The 16,749-nt window shown below is 40.9% G+C and overlaps 1 protein-coding gene across 2 annotated transcripts in view; it reads right to left on the bottom strand.

The window, feature by feature from the left end:
- The window catches only part of RAD50 (RAD50 double strand break repair protein), a 75,765-nt gene extending 60,984 nt beyond the window's left edge, over positions 1-14,781 (bottom strand). The window contains exons 1-2 of one of the 2 annotated variants that reach the window (XM_079771066.1): positions 14,316-14,781; positions 12,220-12,303 (exon numbers count right to left, since the gene is read on the bottom strand). In XM_079771066.1, coding sequence (XP_079627192.1) covers positions 12,220-12,303; positions 14,316-14,444 — 213 coding nt within the window. In that variant the 5' untranslated portion in view covers positions 14,445-14,781. Of the gene's footprint in view, positions 1-12,219; positions 12,304-13,422; positions 13,536-14,315 lie in introns of those variants that run through there. The other variant, XM_079771067.1, reaches the window with a different exon arrangement.
- Positions 14,782-16,749: the final 1,968 nt, after the last annotated feature.

Genomic DNA, 16,749 nt, shown 5'->3' with positions numbered 1-16,749 from the left:
CCTACAGGGGAGGGAAGTTAGGAGTGACCGGGTCGGCAGAGGAGGGCAGTTAGGGGCGACCAGGCCTGCAGGGGAGGGCAGTTGGGGGTGACGAGGCCTGCAGGGGAGGGCAGTTGTGGGGGGACCAGCCCTGCAGGGGAGGGCAGTGGGGGGAACCATGCCTGCAGGGGAGGGCAGTTGGGGGACCCAGGCCTTCAGGGGAGGGCAGTTAGGGGTGACCAGGCTGGCAAGGGAGGGCAGTTGGGGGCAACCAGGCCTTCAGGGGAGGGCAGTTAGGGGCAACCAGGCTGGCAAGGGAGGGCAGTTAGGGGTGACCAGGCCAGCAGGGGAGAGCAGTTGGGGAAACCAGGCCTGCAGGGGAGGACAGTTGGGGGGACCAGGCCTGCAGGGGAAGGCAGTTGGGGGGGGACCAGGCCTGCAGGGGAGGGCAGTTGGGAGCGACCAGGCCTGCAGGGCAGATGAGCAATTGGGGAGCAAGCAGTCCTGGATTTTGAGAGGGATCCCAGATTGGAGAGGGTGCAGGCTGGGCTGAGGGACACACCCCAACCCCGTGCACGAATTTCGTGCAGTGGGCCTCTAGTACAAATATATTTATCAAGCTTTCCTCCATGAGGTTTAGCATCTAGTAATGAATGTTTTTTACTTGAATGATTACTACAATAGCTATCCAATAGTAATTTTCTAGTTCCATTATTTCTCCTACATTTATTAGTTAAGATTCTATGAACTTCCAGTAAAGATAGTGGAAGAGCTCAACGTTGTGCCCACCTACTCCCATGAGCACATTAAAATTACAACTAAGTTATAGAACAACCATCATTGAAAACCACATGAAGATCAGCTGAACAGAAGTCCTATAACTAAGAATATAAAGAAGCCATGTCAAGACTGGTAGGAGGAACAGAGACACAGAACCAGCAGGTTTCACATCCAAAGTGTAGTGATTAAGAATCAGGAGGAATCAACCGGAGGACTTGTATGCATGCATATAAGCACAACCAACAGATGCAAAACACTGGGGGGCGGGGTGAGGGCAAGTGCCGGGGGTAGAGGCCAGGGGGTAGAGGAGGCGGGGAAGGGGGGTAGTGTCAATAGGGGGGGGGGGAAAGGAGACATATGTACTAATATTTGTAATACCTTAAATAAAAATTTTAAAAAAGGATCAGGAGGGAAGAGCTGGGCTGCAGAGGTCCCCCCTGAGGAGCAATGGGTCCCAACCTGGGGCACCAGTGCCAGGAAAAGAGTCCCCATAATATCTGGTTGTGAAAACCAGCAGGGACTGAGTACAGTGAGCCAGAGGACTGCTGAAGATCAAGTTGTCTTCTTAAAGGTCCTGTGCATGAACTTGCTCGCTGACAAACTCACTCGTTCTGGGCTCCAGAGAAGGGACAGCAGCTTGAAAAGTGCCAGGGACATCCAGGGAGGAATTGGTTTCAGAGCAAGGACTGAAGGAGCAACTCTCCCTGAGGAAGTGCTGATAGGCATCATTATTCCTTTGTTGAACACTCCTCCCACTCAGCCAGTGGGCACAAGTGGGTATTAGCCCTCCCTGGTGAGACCCTAAGACCCCACCCCACTCAAGTCCAGCCCTCTAGTGGCTGCTCCACACAGGGGTCCTGCCTAGGCTCATGCTGTGGACCTTCCTAAAATCCCTCAAAGGCCCACAAACCCCAAAAAAGCAGCAGCTGACTTCAGGGTGCCCGGCAAGCAGCCCTAGGCCCAGCATAAGCAGTGACTGGTCTTCACTTGCATTGTAACTCCCATCAGGTGGCTACAAGCCTGGAATAAGTAGTGACCACTCTTAGTTTAAAATGTAGCTTCAACTAAGCAGCTATAGCCAGGCACAAGTTAGCATTGGCTTCAGCTTACATCAAGGTACCCATTAAAGGGTCCCAAGCCCAGCACAAGTAACAGCTGGCTTCAGTTCGCACCATGCCATCTCCCAAATGCCTCCAAGCCCTGTACAAACAGCAATCAACTGCAGATCACTTTGTAGCTTCTACCGGGTGACCTCAAGCCCAGCACAAGTGGCAATTGACCTTGGCCTACACTGGAACCTCTCCCAAAAGGCTCCAGAACCAACATACCGGGTGGCCAAAAGCACCACCCAACCAGCTCCACAAACAATATACCAAAAGGGCAAACTCAATAGGCACCAGAGCCCACTAAAGTGATTCCCTCTTCATAGGGTCAGCTCCCACACAACAGCTCACCCACTGTAGTCATAGCCAGTATTCAAAGCCAGTTAGTCTGAGGGTCAACCAAACCTATGACATGCCAACAGCAATCAAAGCTCAACTACAATAGAAGGGCACACACAACTCATACAAGGGAAAACCCTAAAATTCCCAGCTGAGGTAATTAGAAAGACTGGGCTACTGGGACCCACAGAACATGTACTACATAAGGCCACTCTGCAAAGACTGGGAGACATAGCAGATCTACCTAATACATAGAAATGAATGCAGGGAGCCAGTCAAAATGAGGAGATGAAGAAACATGTCCTAAATGAAAGAACAGGACAAAATTCCAGAAAACAACTACATGATATAGAGATAAGCAACCTACCAGATACAAAGTTGAAAACACTGTGTAATGGATGCTCAACGAACTTAGAGGAAGATTGGATGAACTCAGTGAGGTGGAAAACATAAAAAAAGAACCGGTTAGAAATGAAGATTACAATAGCTGAAATGAAAAATATACTAGCAAGAATCAACAACAAATGACATGAAGCAGATGATCGAATCAATGATCTGGAACACAAGGTAGCAGAAAATACCCAATAAGAGTAGCAAAAAGAAAAAAAGAATTTTAAAAACTGAGGATAGTTTAAGTGACCTCTGGGACAACATCAAGCATACCAACATTTGCATCATAAGGGTACCAAAAGAAGAAGAGAGAGAACAAGAGATTGAAAACTACTGAAGAAATAATGATGGAAAACTTCCCTAACCTGGCAAAGGAAATAGACATATGAGTCCAGGAAGCACAGAGAGCCCCAAACAAGATGAACCCAAATAGGTCCACACCAAGACATCATAATTAAAATGCAAAAGGTTTAAAGAAAAAGAGAACATTTTAAATGTAGCAAGAGAAAAGCAATTAGTTAAATACAAAGAAGCTCCCATAAAACTATCAGCTAGTTCTCAACAGAAACTTTGCAGGCCAGAAGGGATTGACAAGAAATATTCAAAGTGATGATAAGCAAGGAACTACAACCAAGATTACTCTTCCCAGCAAGGCTATCATTAAGAATCAAATGAGATAAAGAGTTTCTCAGGCAAGAAAAAGCTAAAGGAGTTCATTACCACTACACCAGTATTACAAAAAATGTTAAAGGCAAAGTAGGAAGATCATGTGTAATTATAACAATTAAGGAATACACTCATAGACACAAAAGTAAAAAATGACAAAAACATAAACCTAGAAGGGATGAGCAAAAATTGTAGTGATTTTGTAATATGTTTGAACTTAAGCAAGCATCAACTTAAAACAGACTGCTACGAATATAACTTAGTTTATATGAAGCATATATTAATCACAAACCAAAAATCTGTATGATATATACTAGAAATAAAGAGAAAGGAATCCAAACAGAACACTATAGAAAGTCATAAACATACAAGAGAAGATAGCAAGAAAATAAGAAAGGAACAGGGAACTAAAATACATTCAGAAAACAATTAATAAAATGGAATAACTACATACCTATCAATAATTACTTTAAATGTAAATGGACTAAATGCTCCAATCAAAAGACATAGAATGGCTGAATGAATATCAATCAAGAACCATACATACATATGCTATCTAAAAGAGACCCCCTTCAGCTTGATAGACACAGAATGTAAAGAAATGAAAAAAGGTATTTTGTGCAAATGTAAACAAAAAGTAAACTGGAGTAGCAATACTTGTAAGAGACAAAATAGACTTTAAAACAAAGGCAGTAACCAGAGACAAAGAAGGACATTTATAACGATAAAGGGATCAATCCAACAAGAGGATATAACTCTTGTAAACATTTATGCACCCAACATAGGAGCACTTAAATATATAAAGCAAATATTGATGGACATAAGGAAGAGATTACCAGTAATACAGTAAGAGTAGGGGACTTTAACACCCCACTGACATCAATGTATAGATCAAACAGATAATCAACAAGGAAAGAGTGGCCTAAAATGACACATTAGACCAGACCGGTTTAATTAATATTTTTAGAACATTTCACCTGAAAGCAGGAGAATATACATTCTTTTCAAGAGTACATGGAACATTTTCCAAGATAGAACACGTTAGGCCACAAAACAAATCTCAATAAGTTTAAGACTGAAATCATACCAAGCATGTTCTCCAATGACAATGGCATGAAATTAGAAATCATTTACATGAAGAAAATTGAAAACACACAAACACATGGAGGCTAAATAACAAGTTACTAAACAATGAATTGTTAACAATGAGGTCAAGGAAGAAATCAAAAGACACCTGAGACAAATGAAAATGAAAACATAATGACCTCAAATCTATTGGACATAGCCAAAGCAGTTCTAAGAAGGAAGTTCAGCCCTAACTGGTTTGGCTCAGTGGATAGAGCATCGGCCTTCGGACTGAAACGTCCCAGGTTCAATTCCGGTCAGGGCATGTACCTTGGTTGCGGGCACATCCCCAGTAGGAGGTGTGCAGGAGGCAGCTGATCGTTGTTTCTCTCCCATCGATATTTCTGACTCTCTACCCCCCTCCCTTCCTCTCTGTAAAAAGTCAATAAAATATATTAAAAAAAAAAAAAGGAAGTTCACAGCAATTCCAGATCTACCTCAAGAAATAAGAAAAACCACAAATATACAATCTAACCTTACACCTGAAGGAACTAGAAATAGAAATACAAAGCCCAAAGTGAGCAGGAAGAAGGAAGCAAGATCAGAGCAGAAATAAACAAAATAGAGGCTAAAAACACACACACAAAAAAGATCAATGAAACCAAAAGCTGGTTCTTTGAAAAGATAAACAAAATTGATAAACCTTTAGCCAGACACATCAAGAAAAAGAGAGCCCTAGCTGGTTTGGCTCAGTGGATAGACTGTCAGCCTGCAGACTAAAGGGTCCCAGGTTCAATTCCAGCCAAGGACACATGCCCGGGTTACAGGCTCAATCCTCAGTAGGGGGCATGCAGGAGGCAGCTGATCAATAATTCTCTCTCATCATTGATGTTTCTATCTTTCCCTTTCTCTCTGAAATCAATTTTATATATATATATATATATATATATATATATATATATATATATATGTATATGTATATATATATATATGTGTGTGTGTGTGTGTGTGTATGTGTGTATATATATGTGTGTGTGTGTGTGTGTGTATATATATATTCATATATATATCTCCTACATAATAAAAGGCTAATATGCAAATCAATCAAACGGCAGAATGACCAGTCGCTATGATGCATGCTGACCACCAGGGGGCAGATGCTCAATGCAGGAGCTGGCCCCTCGTGGTCAGTGTGCTCCCACAGGGGGAGCACCACTCATTCAGAAGCTGGGCTCACGGCTGGTGAGCGCAGTGGCGGTGGCAAGAGCCTCTCCTGCCTCCACAGCTATTGGACATCCCCTGAGGGCTCCGGGACTGCAAGAGGGCTCAGGCTGGGCTGAGGGACCCCCGAGTGCACGAATTTCGTGTACCAGGACTCTAATATATATATTCATGATTGATTATAAAAAGAGAAAAAGAGAGGGCCCAAATATATAAAATCAGAAATGAAAGAGAAGTGACAACTGATCCTACAGAAATATAGAGGATTATAAAGGAATACCACAAACAACTTTATGCCAACAAATTGGAAAACCTAGAAGAAGTGGATAAATTCTCAGAAACAAAATCTTTCAAGACTGAATCAAGAAGAAACAAAATCTGAACAGATTCATAACTACATTGTTCAAATTTCCATACTACACAACTTATAGATTCAATGCACTCCCTATCAAAATACAATGGTATCTTGCACAGAACTAAAACAAATAATCTAAAATTTATATGGAACCACAAAAGACCCTGAATAGCCAAAGCAATCTTGAGAAAGAAAAACAAAGTTGGAGGTATCACACTACCTGATATTAAACTATGCTACAAGGCTACCAGTAATCAAAACAGCATGAAAACATAGACACATAGATCAATGGAACAGAATACTGAGCCCAGAAATAAATCCATGCCTATATGGTCAATAAATCTATGATAAAGGAGGCAAGAATATATAATGGGGTAAAGACCATCTCTTCAATCAATGGTGCTGGCAAAAGTGAACAGACACATGGAAAAAAAATGAAGCTAGACCATTTTATCACACCATTTACAAGAATAAACTCAAAATGGATTAAAGACTTACATCTACAACCTGAAACCATAAAACTCCTAGAAGAAAATGTAGTCATTGCTCTTAGCAATATTTTTCTGGATATGTCTCCTTGGGCAAGGTAAACAAAAGAAAAAATTAACAAATGGTTCTACATCAAACTAAAGAGTTTTTGCACAGTAAAGGAAACCATCAATAAAACAAAAAGACAACCTACTGAATGGGAGAAGGTATTTTCCAATAATACATCCAAAAAAGGGTTAGTATCCAAAATATATAAGAAATTCATATAACTTAACAGCAATAAAAACCAAATAATGGGCAGTGGACATGAATAGATATAAATAAGCATGGGTTTATTTCTGGGCTCAGTATTCTGTTCCATTGATCGATGTGTCTGTTTCTATGCTTTATCTATATAATAGAGGCTCGGTGCACGAAATTCATGCGGGGGGGGGGAGGGTTCCCTCAGCCCAGCCTGTACCCTTTCCAATCCGGGACCCCTTGGGGAATGTCCGAATGCCAGTTTAGGCCCGATCCCGGGGATTGGGCCTAAACCGGCAGTTGGACATCCCTCTCACAATCCTGGATTGCTGGCTACTAATTGCTCACCTGCCTGCCTGGTCACCTAACTGCCCCCCCTACCAGCCTGATTGCCCCTCACTGCCTCTGCGTGCCAGCCTGATTGCCCCTAACTGCCCCCCTTGCCAGCCTGGTTGCCCCTAACTGCCTCCCACTGCCGACCAGGTCGCCCCCAACTGCCCCCCTTGCCAGCCTGGTTGCCCCTAACTGCCTCCCACCGGCCTGGTCGCCCCCAACTGCCCCCTTCTGCCAGCCTGGTCGCCCCATGCAACCTGCTTGTTCAGTAGTTTGATTGTCCCTCACTAACCCCCCTGCCGGCCTGGTCGCCACACACAGCCTGTTCAGTCGTTTGGTTGTCCCTCACTAATCCCCCTGCTGGCCTGGTCCTCCCATGCAGCCTGCTTGTTCAGTTGTCCCTAACTAACCCCCCTGCCAGCCTGGTCGTAGGCAGCCATCTTGTGAGGCTGTAAGGGTTAATTTGCATACTACCTCTTTATTATATAGGATATATTCTCTCTCTCTCTCTCTCTATATATATATATATATATATATGGCTAATATGCAAAGTGTCCCCTCGGAAGTTCGACCGGGAGTTCGATCACTTGCTATTATGTGCGCTGACCACCAGGAGGCGGTGCAAAATGAAGGAAGGCCCCAGCTGGCAGCCAGCAGCTGGCAGCTGGGGAAGGAAGGCCCTGGCTGGCAGCCAGAAGGCTCTGACCCTATCCATGCATGAATGTTGTGCACCGGGCCTCTAGTATTTCTATAAAGATGACATAAAGACAGCCATTAGACATATGAAAAGATGCTCAATGTCACTAATCATCAGGGAAATGTAAACTAAAACCAAAATGAGGTACCACCTCACATCTGTCAATATATTATCAATAAATCACAAACAAGTGTTGGTAAGGATGTGGAAAAAAGAGGACCCTGGTGTATTGTTGGTGGGAATGTAAATTGGTGTAGCCACTATGGAAATCAGTATGGAGATTCCTAAAAAAAAAAAAAAAAAAAATTGAGTATTACTCAGCCATAAAAGAGAATGAAATCTTACCTTTTTCAACAACATGGATGGACCTAGAGGGTATTATGCTAAGTGAAATAAGTCAGACAGAGAACCACAAATACCTTATGATTTCATTTATATGTGAAATCTAAGAAAAACCAAAATGAACAAACAAAACAGAAACGAGCTCATAGATAGAGAAAACTGATAGTCACCAGGTGAGAGGAGGGCTGGAGGGATGAGTGAAAAATGGGAAGGGATTAAGAAATACAAATTGCATATTATTTTAGCAACTCAGTATTACTCTCACTTGAGCTGAAGAGAGAACATTTTTTAATGAATTTAAATGAATTCTGTGAGGATTTTGTTTTGCTTTTTCCTTAACAAACTCCACTTGCACCTCTCACTGGCTGCCTTTTAACACTATGTTGTACACCTGAAACTAATATACTGTATGTCAACGGTAACTGAAAATAATTTTAAGATTCTACTTAAGGGCTTCATCCTCCCCTCACCTATTTTATTTTAATTTTATATATAACAATGGACTCATTCATTCCTCACTTGGATTCCAATTCCTAACCATGCTGCCACAGCTAGCTTTTTGTTGATGCCTTCCTCTCTCAGCCTTACCTACTAGCTTTTGGTTTGAATTACTTAAGAATAAAAGACAGTGCTGAGTTTTTATCTGGACAAATATTGAACTATATGCTGTTCTTGCACCTACTGGTGCTTATATGATTTTCCTTCTTTATTTAGTTAATGAGACAAATTGGTTTTCAAATGTCAAACAAAACTTGCATTCCTGAGATAAACCCTGCTTAGTCACGGAATATTATCTTGTTTTCTCTTGTGGGTTTTTTTTTTAGAAAAGCAAGCATAAAATTTATTGACCGCAGCAAAAATATACTTAGAAGAGTGAAACAAGGAAAGCCATAGAAGCAACAGGAGAGCCTAGGCTGGGCTGCCTTAGCTCACTGGGAAGTCAGAGACTAGGGGGCTTTGGAGACAAGTTCAGGAGATAAGCCCAAGAAGAGCTCTACTGCCCATTGTTCCCCTGGTTGCAAGTCTCATGCAGTCCCTTAGAGATTAGGGGATACATGCGGGGGGGGGGGGGAGAGGGGAGAAAAGGGGGACAAGGGGGATGGCAGGGGCATGCTCCTTGGAGGGAGAGCACACCTGGAACATTATCTTCATTTGCACATTGCTGAACTTGATTTGCTAATGTTTTGCTAAAAATTGTATGGAGATATTTATGTTCATGAGTGGTATCATCTAGATTTCTTGTGTCGTTGTCTGATTTGGGTATGGGGTAATGCTACCCTCACAAAGAGTTGGGACATATTTCTTCTGCCTCACCCTTCTGAAAGGATCTGTGTAGAACTGATATTATTTCTTCCTAAAATGTTTGGTAGAATTTAGCAGTGATACCATTGGAGCCTGAAGTTCTCATTGTGAGGTTTTTAACTTTGAATCAATTTCTTATTGAGTGAACTTTGACAGCTTGTGTCCTTTAAAGAATTTTTCCATTTCATCTAAATAGTTGAAGTTATTGGCATAAGGTTGCTAACAATATTCCCTTATTACCTATATACTGACTATAAGCTCTGCAGTGAAGTCACCTTTCATTCCTATTATTGGTAACTTGTGTCTTTTTCTTGATCACTTTGCTTAGAGGTAAATTAATTATATTCGTTTAAAGAATGAGCTTCAGCCCTAGCTGGTTTGGCTCAGTGGATAGAGCGTTGGCCTGTGGACTGAAGGGTCCTGGGTTCGATTCTGGTCAAGGGCATATGCCTGGGTTGTGGGCTTGATCCCCAGTAGGGGGCATGCAGGAGGCAGCCCATTATTGATTCTCTCTCATCATTGATGTTTCTATCTCTTTCTCCCTCTCCCTTCCTCTCTGAAATCAATAAAAATATGTTTTTTAAAAAAAGGAATAACCAGCCTAGCTAGGTTTGGCTCAGTGGAGAGTGTCAGCCTACAGACTGAAGGGTCCCAGGTTCAATTCCAATCAAGGGCACGGACAATGACTGCATGCTCAATCCATGGCCCTGGTTCGGGTGTGTCCGGGAGGCAACCAATCGATGTGTCTCTCTCACATTGATATTTCTCTCTGTCTCTCCCCCTCCCTTCCACTCTCTCCAAAAATCAATGGAAAAATATCCCCTGGAGAGGATTAAAAAAAAAAAAAAAGGAATAACCAACTATATCAAATCTGCTGATAAGAATTAGAAAATGACCACTTTAGCCCAGCTGGCGTGGTTCAGTGGTTGAGCATTTACCTATGAACTAGGAGGTCATGGTTCGATTCCCAGACATGTTGCGGGCTCAATCCCCAGTGTGGGGCATGCAGGAGGCAGCTGATCAATGATTCTCTCTCACTGATGTTTCCATCACTCTCTCCCTCTCCCTATTTAAATAAAAGGAAAAGAAAATGATCACTTTATCTGGCAACATGGATAGTACTGGTAACTTTACAAGAGCAGTTTCAGTGAGGGGAAAAAAAAGAAGAAAATCTGAACTGAGTAGGCTGAGGAGAAAATGGAAAGCAATGAAGTGATGACAATGAGTACATACAACTCTTGTGAATTTTGTTATAAACTAGAACAGAGAAGAGGTAGTAGCAAGGGGGTGATTTGGAGTAAAAAAACAGTTGTATGTTTATAGTTCAGAGCTACCAGAGCAGGCTGATGTGAATGATCCTATGCAGAGGGAGAAACTGCTACTGAAGGAGCAAGAAGGAACAATAGGAAAGCAAAATGCTTGAGATGACAAGAGAGATTGGATCCAGCCTTCAAGAGGAGTTGGCTGACCTTCAGATAAAATAATAAACAATTTACCCTTAATACAGGAGAGAAAACAGATAGCATGGGCACATATACAGAGTAGTTTGGAAGATTTTATGACTGGAAAACAAGAGACTTTTCATCTGATTCCTCCTACTTTCTCAATATAGTACAAGGCAAGATCATCAATCGAGGAGGGTAGATTACAGGTGTAAGAAGAAAAAAAATGTGAAATAGTCATTTTAGAGAGGGCTCAGTAAATGTACTAAATGGTATTTCTATTTCTAAGTGGAAAATTAATAAATACTTTCATTATTAGCTATTTTTAGTCATATAAAAGTAGAAATTTCAATCACCAACTGGTAGTCAGTTAAATCAACTATAGAATATAAACTCAATAGAATTCTATTTAGTAAAACAACGAAATAAAAGTGTATACAGGGGTGGAAAATAATAGAATAATTAATAAACATTAATACAATAAAAACTCTGTGTACACCTACTTTTGCCCACCCCTGAATACCTATCTATATAAAAGCCTAAGCAACCGAACAACCAAAGTCGACCGGTTGTTATGATGTGCACTGACCACCAGGGGGCAGACAATGCAGGAGCTGCCCCCTGGTGGTCAGTGCAATCCTACAGCCAACCTCCCAGGCTGGCAAACCTCCTACGGCCCCTCCCCTAGCTGTGCACTGGGCCTCTAGTATGTATATAAACAGATATGCAGTACATCACTAAATAATTATTTGATTTGTAAAATGGCATAATAAAATTCTATCCATGGTTAAAATACATATGTGAGTATATTGATATATGCACATAGATATGTTTTCATAAACACAGAAAAAAGCCTGGGATAAATATACAACAAACTCTTGTGAGGGGTAGATATTGAGAGAGGCACCTATATATGCAACAAGAAAGACCTACAGGCCAAATATGTACAGAAAATTCTATGTCCTTGACAAACACCAATATTATAAACACCATAATTCAAAGATTCAGGCAAAGACTTTCGTCATGGTACATTTTAATGAAAAACTAAAAGCAATCTGAGAAATGTAAAAAAATTATGCAATTATTAAAAACATTCACAAAATGTTACACGTTTTAAGGAGAAATATTTCAGACATACAAAAAAGCATAAAGATTATAAAGAGCGCCCATATACCAAACATCTAGATTAAAAACTTAATATAATTTTTTAATGACATGGGACTTTATGATGTTAAGTGGAAAAAAACCCCTCAGAATACAAAATTCGAGTATGACTTCAGCTATGTAAAACAGTATGTAAAGGAGAAGAAAATACATAAAAATGTCAACAATGGTTTTCATTGGGTGCTAAGACTGTGTGTGGGTGACATTCGTATCTCTTTATACTTTGCCATTGCTAGGTTTCATAAGCTGTTATCACTTTTATAATTATAAACAATTTACTTTAAAAGTACAAAAATTTACTAGCACCATTACCTTGGGATCATGAACAAACGTATTTCCTTTGGTTCCAGGAGGGAAATCTCCAGTACAAATATATTTTAAACATTCAATAATGGTCTAAAGAAAGAGAAAATTACATTTAGTCATAAGAGAACCACAGAAGTTAATCATACAATATTCATTATAAAAATATTATTTACCATAGAGACTATAAAGAATACAATCAGATACAATTTGACATAAAACCTGCAATAGAGGTATGATTAAGTATTAAAGAATAATTGCTGTAAGTTCCTAGAAAAACTATACAATTAAGAAAGTATAAAAGCCCTAGCAGGTTTGGCTCAGTGGATATAGCGTCAGCCTGTGGACTAAAAGGTCCCGGGGTTCGATTCTGGAAAAGGGCATATGCCTGGGTTGCAGGCTCGATCCCCAGTAGGGGGCGTGCAGGAGGCAGCCAGTCAATGATTCTCTCTCATCATTGATGTTTCCATCTCTCCCTTTCCCTTCCTCTCTGAAATCAATGAAAGTATATTTTTAAAAGGTATAATAAAATAATTATTTGGAAAAAATTCTCTATTTCCAATTAAAATCATTTAAGCTAATTTAATAACAACAATGGCTAATTAAAAAGCATGGTCACCATAATTAATAACAATATTGTATAATTGAAATTTGCTGAACTTAAATGTTTTCACTAAAAAAGATAAATATGTGAGATGATGGATTTGTTAATTAACTACATAGGGGGAATCCTTCCACCATTAGGTATTATCAGATCACCAGATGTATACTTTAAATATCTTACAATTTTATGTGAATTATACCTTGATAAAACTGAAATTTTTAAAAAAGTAAAAAACAAAACCAATGGCTATTACATAGACCTTACTATGTGCCAGGTACTGAATTAACCACTTTTACATAGAGTAACCTTTTAATTCTCACATTAATCTAGGCTCTAGAAACTATTTTTTACCTCCATTTTACAAATGAGAAAACTAAGACATAGAACATTTAGGTCACTCTTGCACAGTCACATAATCTAATAAATGTTGAAGCAAAAATATTGTATTCAGGCAGCCAGTGCTCATAAACACTATACATGTTTTAAGTCTCCTTTACAGTAGATCACTTAACACAATGTTAGCTACATAAAAGGCATTCAACAAATATAACATTTTTGCATAAAAGTAGACAGGAGTCAGACATTCAGTTCTCAACCCTAAGCCTTACCTCTTTCTCTACGCTTTTAACAAAACTTCATTTACTCTTCTCCCTGTTACACTCTGCTTTTTCTGAAGCCACCCTTCCAGAACACAATCCCGCCTTTTGGCGATACTTTTTCCACAACTGCTTGCCAATCCAGGGCCCAACCTAGCTTTCTAAATAGTCCCAGAAGTTCAAAAAAAAAAAAACCCACAGTAAATGAGTTGTGCTCAAACTTATTGACTAGGTAAGAGCATCCACCAACAAAATACAGGCACACCCGAAGATATTGCGGGGTTGGTTCCAGACCACTGCAATAAAGCAAGTCAGTTTTGTTTTTGCTGGGTTTGCCTTAAGTTTCTTTAAAAAAAAACACACACACACAACACGCAGCACCTGTTGAGAGCAATAAACCACGCACAATTAAAGGAGGTATGCCAGCAGTTTTCCAATTTAAGCCTCACTGCATCTGTTTCATTTTAAAATTAAGCCATTTATTTTTTTATTAATTATAAACAGTCGGCATACATGTAAACTCACATATTCATATTTTGTAACTTTTTGTGACGTCCCTGTATTGAGAAAACTACGAAGAAGTGAGTGCTATGCTTGGGAGCACGGAGTGCTACAGACAAAAAGGATGCTTGTAGGACAGAGCTCTCGGTCTGGTGGGATTCCCAAGTAAACCTGTCCGCCAGGCAGGCCCGGGCTTCCTTAGGATGCTGGGTCTGCCCACTCCTAAAATCGCCGACCACGCCCCGGGGCCGGGGAGTCACCCGGAGGAGAGGACAGGCACTTCCTGGGGCCCCAAGAAGGAAGCCGCAGGGACGCCTCCCGTTCCTAACCTGCATTCTGCTCCCCAGGCATTTTATTCCTCAGTTTCTTGGCCCGTCAGCTGAAGGGGGCTACTCCGCACTTACCGTCTTCCCTGCCCCATTGGGTCCAACCAAAATTGTGAGGGGAGTGAAGAAAGTGATAATTTGCTTATCTTTGTCCTCTATTCCAAAACTCCGCACGCCCATAATGCTCATCTTTTCGATCCGGGACATGTTTGTAAATGTTTCTTATTTCAACACCAGCAAGATTTAGCGGTGAGGCAGCAGCGCGGCGAACGCGGGCCGGCGGGCTCCCGCGGGGAGCGAAGGCTCAGGCTGGAACCCCTCCTCCCACACCAGCCTTCTTCCCGGCTGGCGGGCTAGAGCGGGGGAGAGTCGCCCAGGGATGCCCGCGAGAGACACACAAAACACCGGCCACGGGACCCCACGACCGTGCCCACTCACAGATTCCCGCCTCTGCGGCCCCGCGGGTCACGTGAGCGGCTGCGGCCTACGCGCCTTTACGCCGCAGGCCCGGGGCACGCTGGGAACGCGAAGGCCCGCCCTGCGTGCGCAGCCCCGGCTTCTGGGAGCCGTGCGGACCCAGAGGTTTGGGTGCTGCGTGTTTCCGGTGGCGGCGGTTCCGGCTCCCTGGTCCCCGCTGGCGGTCCTGGCGGTATGGAGAGGCATTAACTCTAAGGGGAGACGGAGACTTGCAACGGATCACGGTCCTCAAAGTGTGATCCCGGGAATGGAGGAAGAGTGCAGTGTTTGCTAACGTCAAAACTATTTTTCTAGCCCTCGCCGCGTTGGCTCAGTAGACAGGGCATCGGTTCGATTCCGGTCGAGAGCACATGCGGGGGTTGCGGGCTTGATCTACAGTGGGAGTGGTGGAGGAGGCAGCCGATCAATAATTCTCTCTCATCAATTATTCTCACCAAAAAAAAAAAAAAACAACACAAACCACTATTTTTCTAAAAGTAGATGTTATTTATCTTTTCTACTCTCATTCGCTCACTAATGTAGTGTTTTCCAGTGATCACATGACACCATCGCAATAGTGACTAGTGGAATGTTACTAGGTTTCGTGTGGCGATCATAGGGTATATAAATGGCGAATCACTATGTTGGACACCTCAAACCAGTATAATACTGTATACCAACTATATTTTAATAAAAATAAAATTTTGAAGCTCTTTGGGATCCTCAGTAATTTTTAAGGGTGTAGAAAGGTGTTTAAGACTAAAAGTAAAATGCTCTGGTATATGATGTGAAGGAAATCCACTCATAAGTATTGACACAAAATAGGAATAGACACCTTTCAAAAAAGGAAGTTTCGAATAATAAGAGATCTATATACCATAGTGCTTACAGTTAACAATACTAAATTGTATAATTACAATTTTGCTAACAGGGTAGATCTTAAGTGTTCTTAACAAAAAAATAAAGAAGGTGGGAGGAAACTTGAAGGTGATAGGTACACTAGTGGCGTTGACGGAGTAGACTTACCTCCGGAGTCATCACAATGTATACATGAAGTATGTACAACTTTTATATTTCAAAAAAATTTAAAGTAAAATAAGGGAAAGAGAAATTACCTTCCTCAAAAATAAGAAAATTGTGGCCCTGGCCTGGTAGCTCAGTTGGTTAGAATATTGTCCCTATATGCTAAGGTTGCTGGTCCCATCTCTGGTCAGGGCACATACAAGAAGGAACCAATGAATGCATAAATAAGTGGAACAACAAGTTGATATTTCTCTCTCTTTGCCTTTCTAAAAATCAATAAATTTTAAAATGAGAATATTGCTTTTTGGAAACCAACTTAATGGAGGGATATGATATGCAAGGATGTATAGACAAAATTGCAATAACAATAATGGAAGACATTAAAATTAAAATAAAAACTTTGGACTACTGAGATAGAAAAATGTAGGAAACACTCTCCAATCACATACTCCCAAGACAATCACTTATAGAACTTAATACATAAACTAAAAAATACATCAAAGGTGCAAGTGGGGAAGGCCAGCAAATAGTGTCTTGAAGTACCAAGTGCTAAAACATTAAAGTGTCAGTTATTACAGTACATATTTTAAATTACCAATGGAACAAAACATTGAAATTATACAATAATGCCTTATGTATACAATAATGCCTTATTACCAAATGTGATAAAACAATGACACTAGATTAAAGCCTTTTTTATTTTTAAAAAAGTTTTCACTTTTTAATTTTTTCTTTTTACTCACTACCTAAAAATTACTAGGAGACACTAAAGTAATGAATGTTTAGCACCTCCGTTTGTCTCATCGGAGCTTTCATAAAGTTTCTATAGAAGACTATTCAAAGTGGACTTCACTGTTGAGTTCATTATTTTCATACCTATTTTCTGTGGTTGATTGAAAGGAGACTCTCATAGTAGGACTCCAAACATGCAAACAGTGAAGAAACTAGGAAGTCTGATTTAATCTCTTGCCCCGTATTAAAATAATGAATGCTCGTTTTTTAAAAATCAGTTTTACTGAAGCATAACTTGCAT

Source organism: Cnephaeus nilssonii (assembly GCF_951640355.1).
Source record: "Cnephaeus nilssonii genome assembly, chromosome: 5".
NCBI lineage: Eukaryota > Metazoa > Chordata > Mammalia > Chiroptera > Vespertilionidae > Cnephaeus > Cnephaeus nilssonii.
Note: the sequence above shows the minus strand (reverse complement) of the source record. Positions and strands in the feature narration are given on the sequence as shown.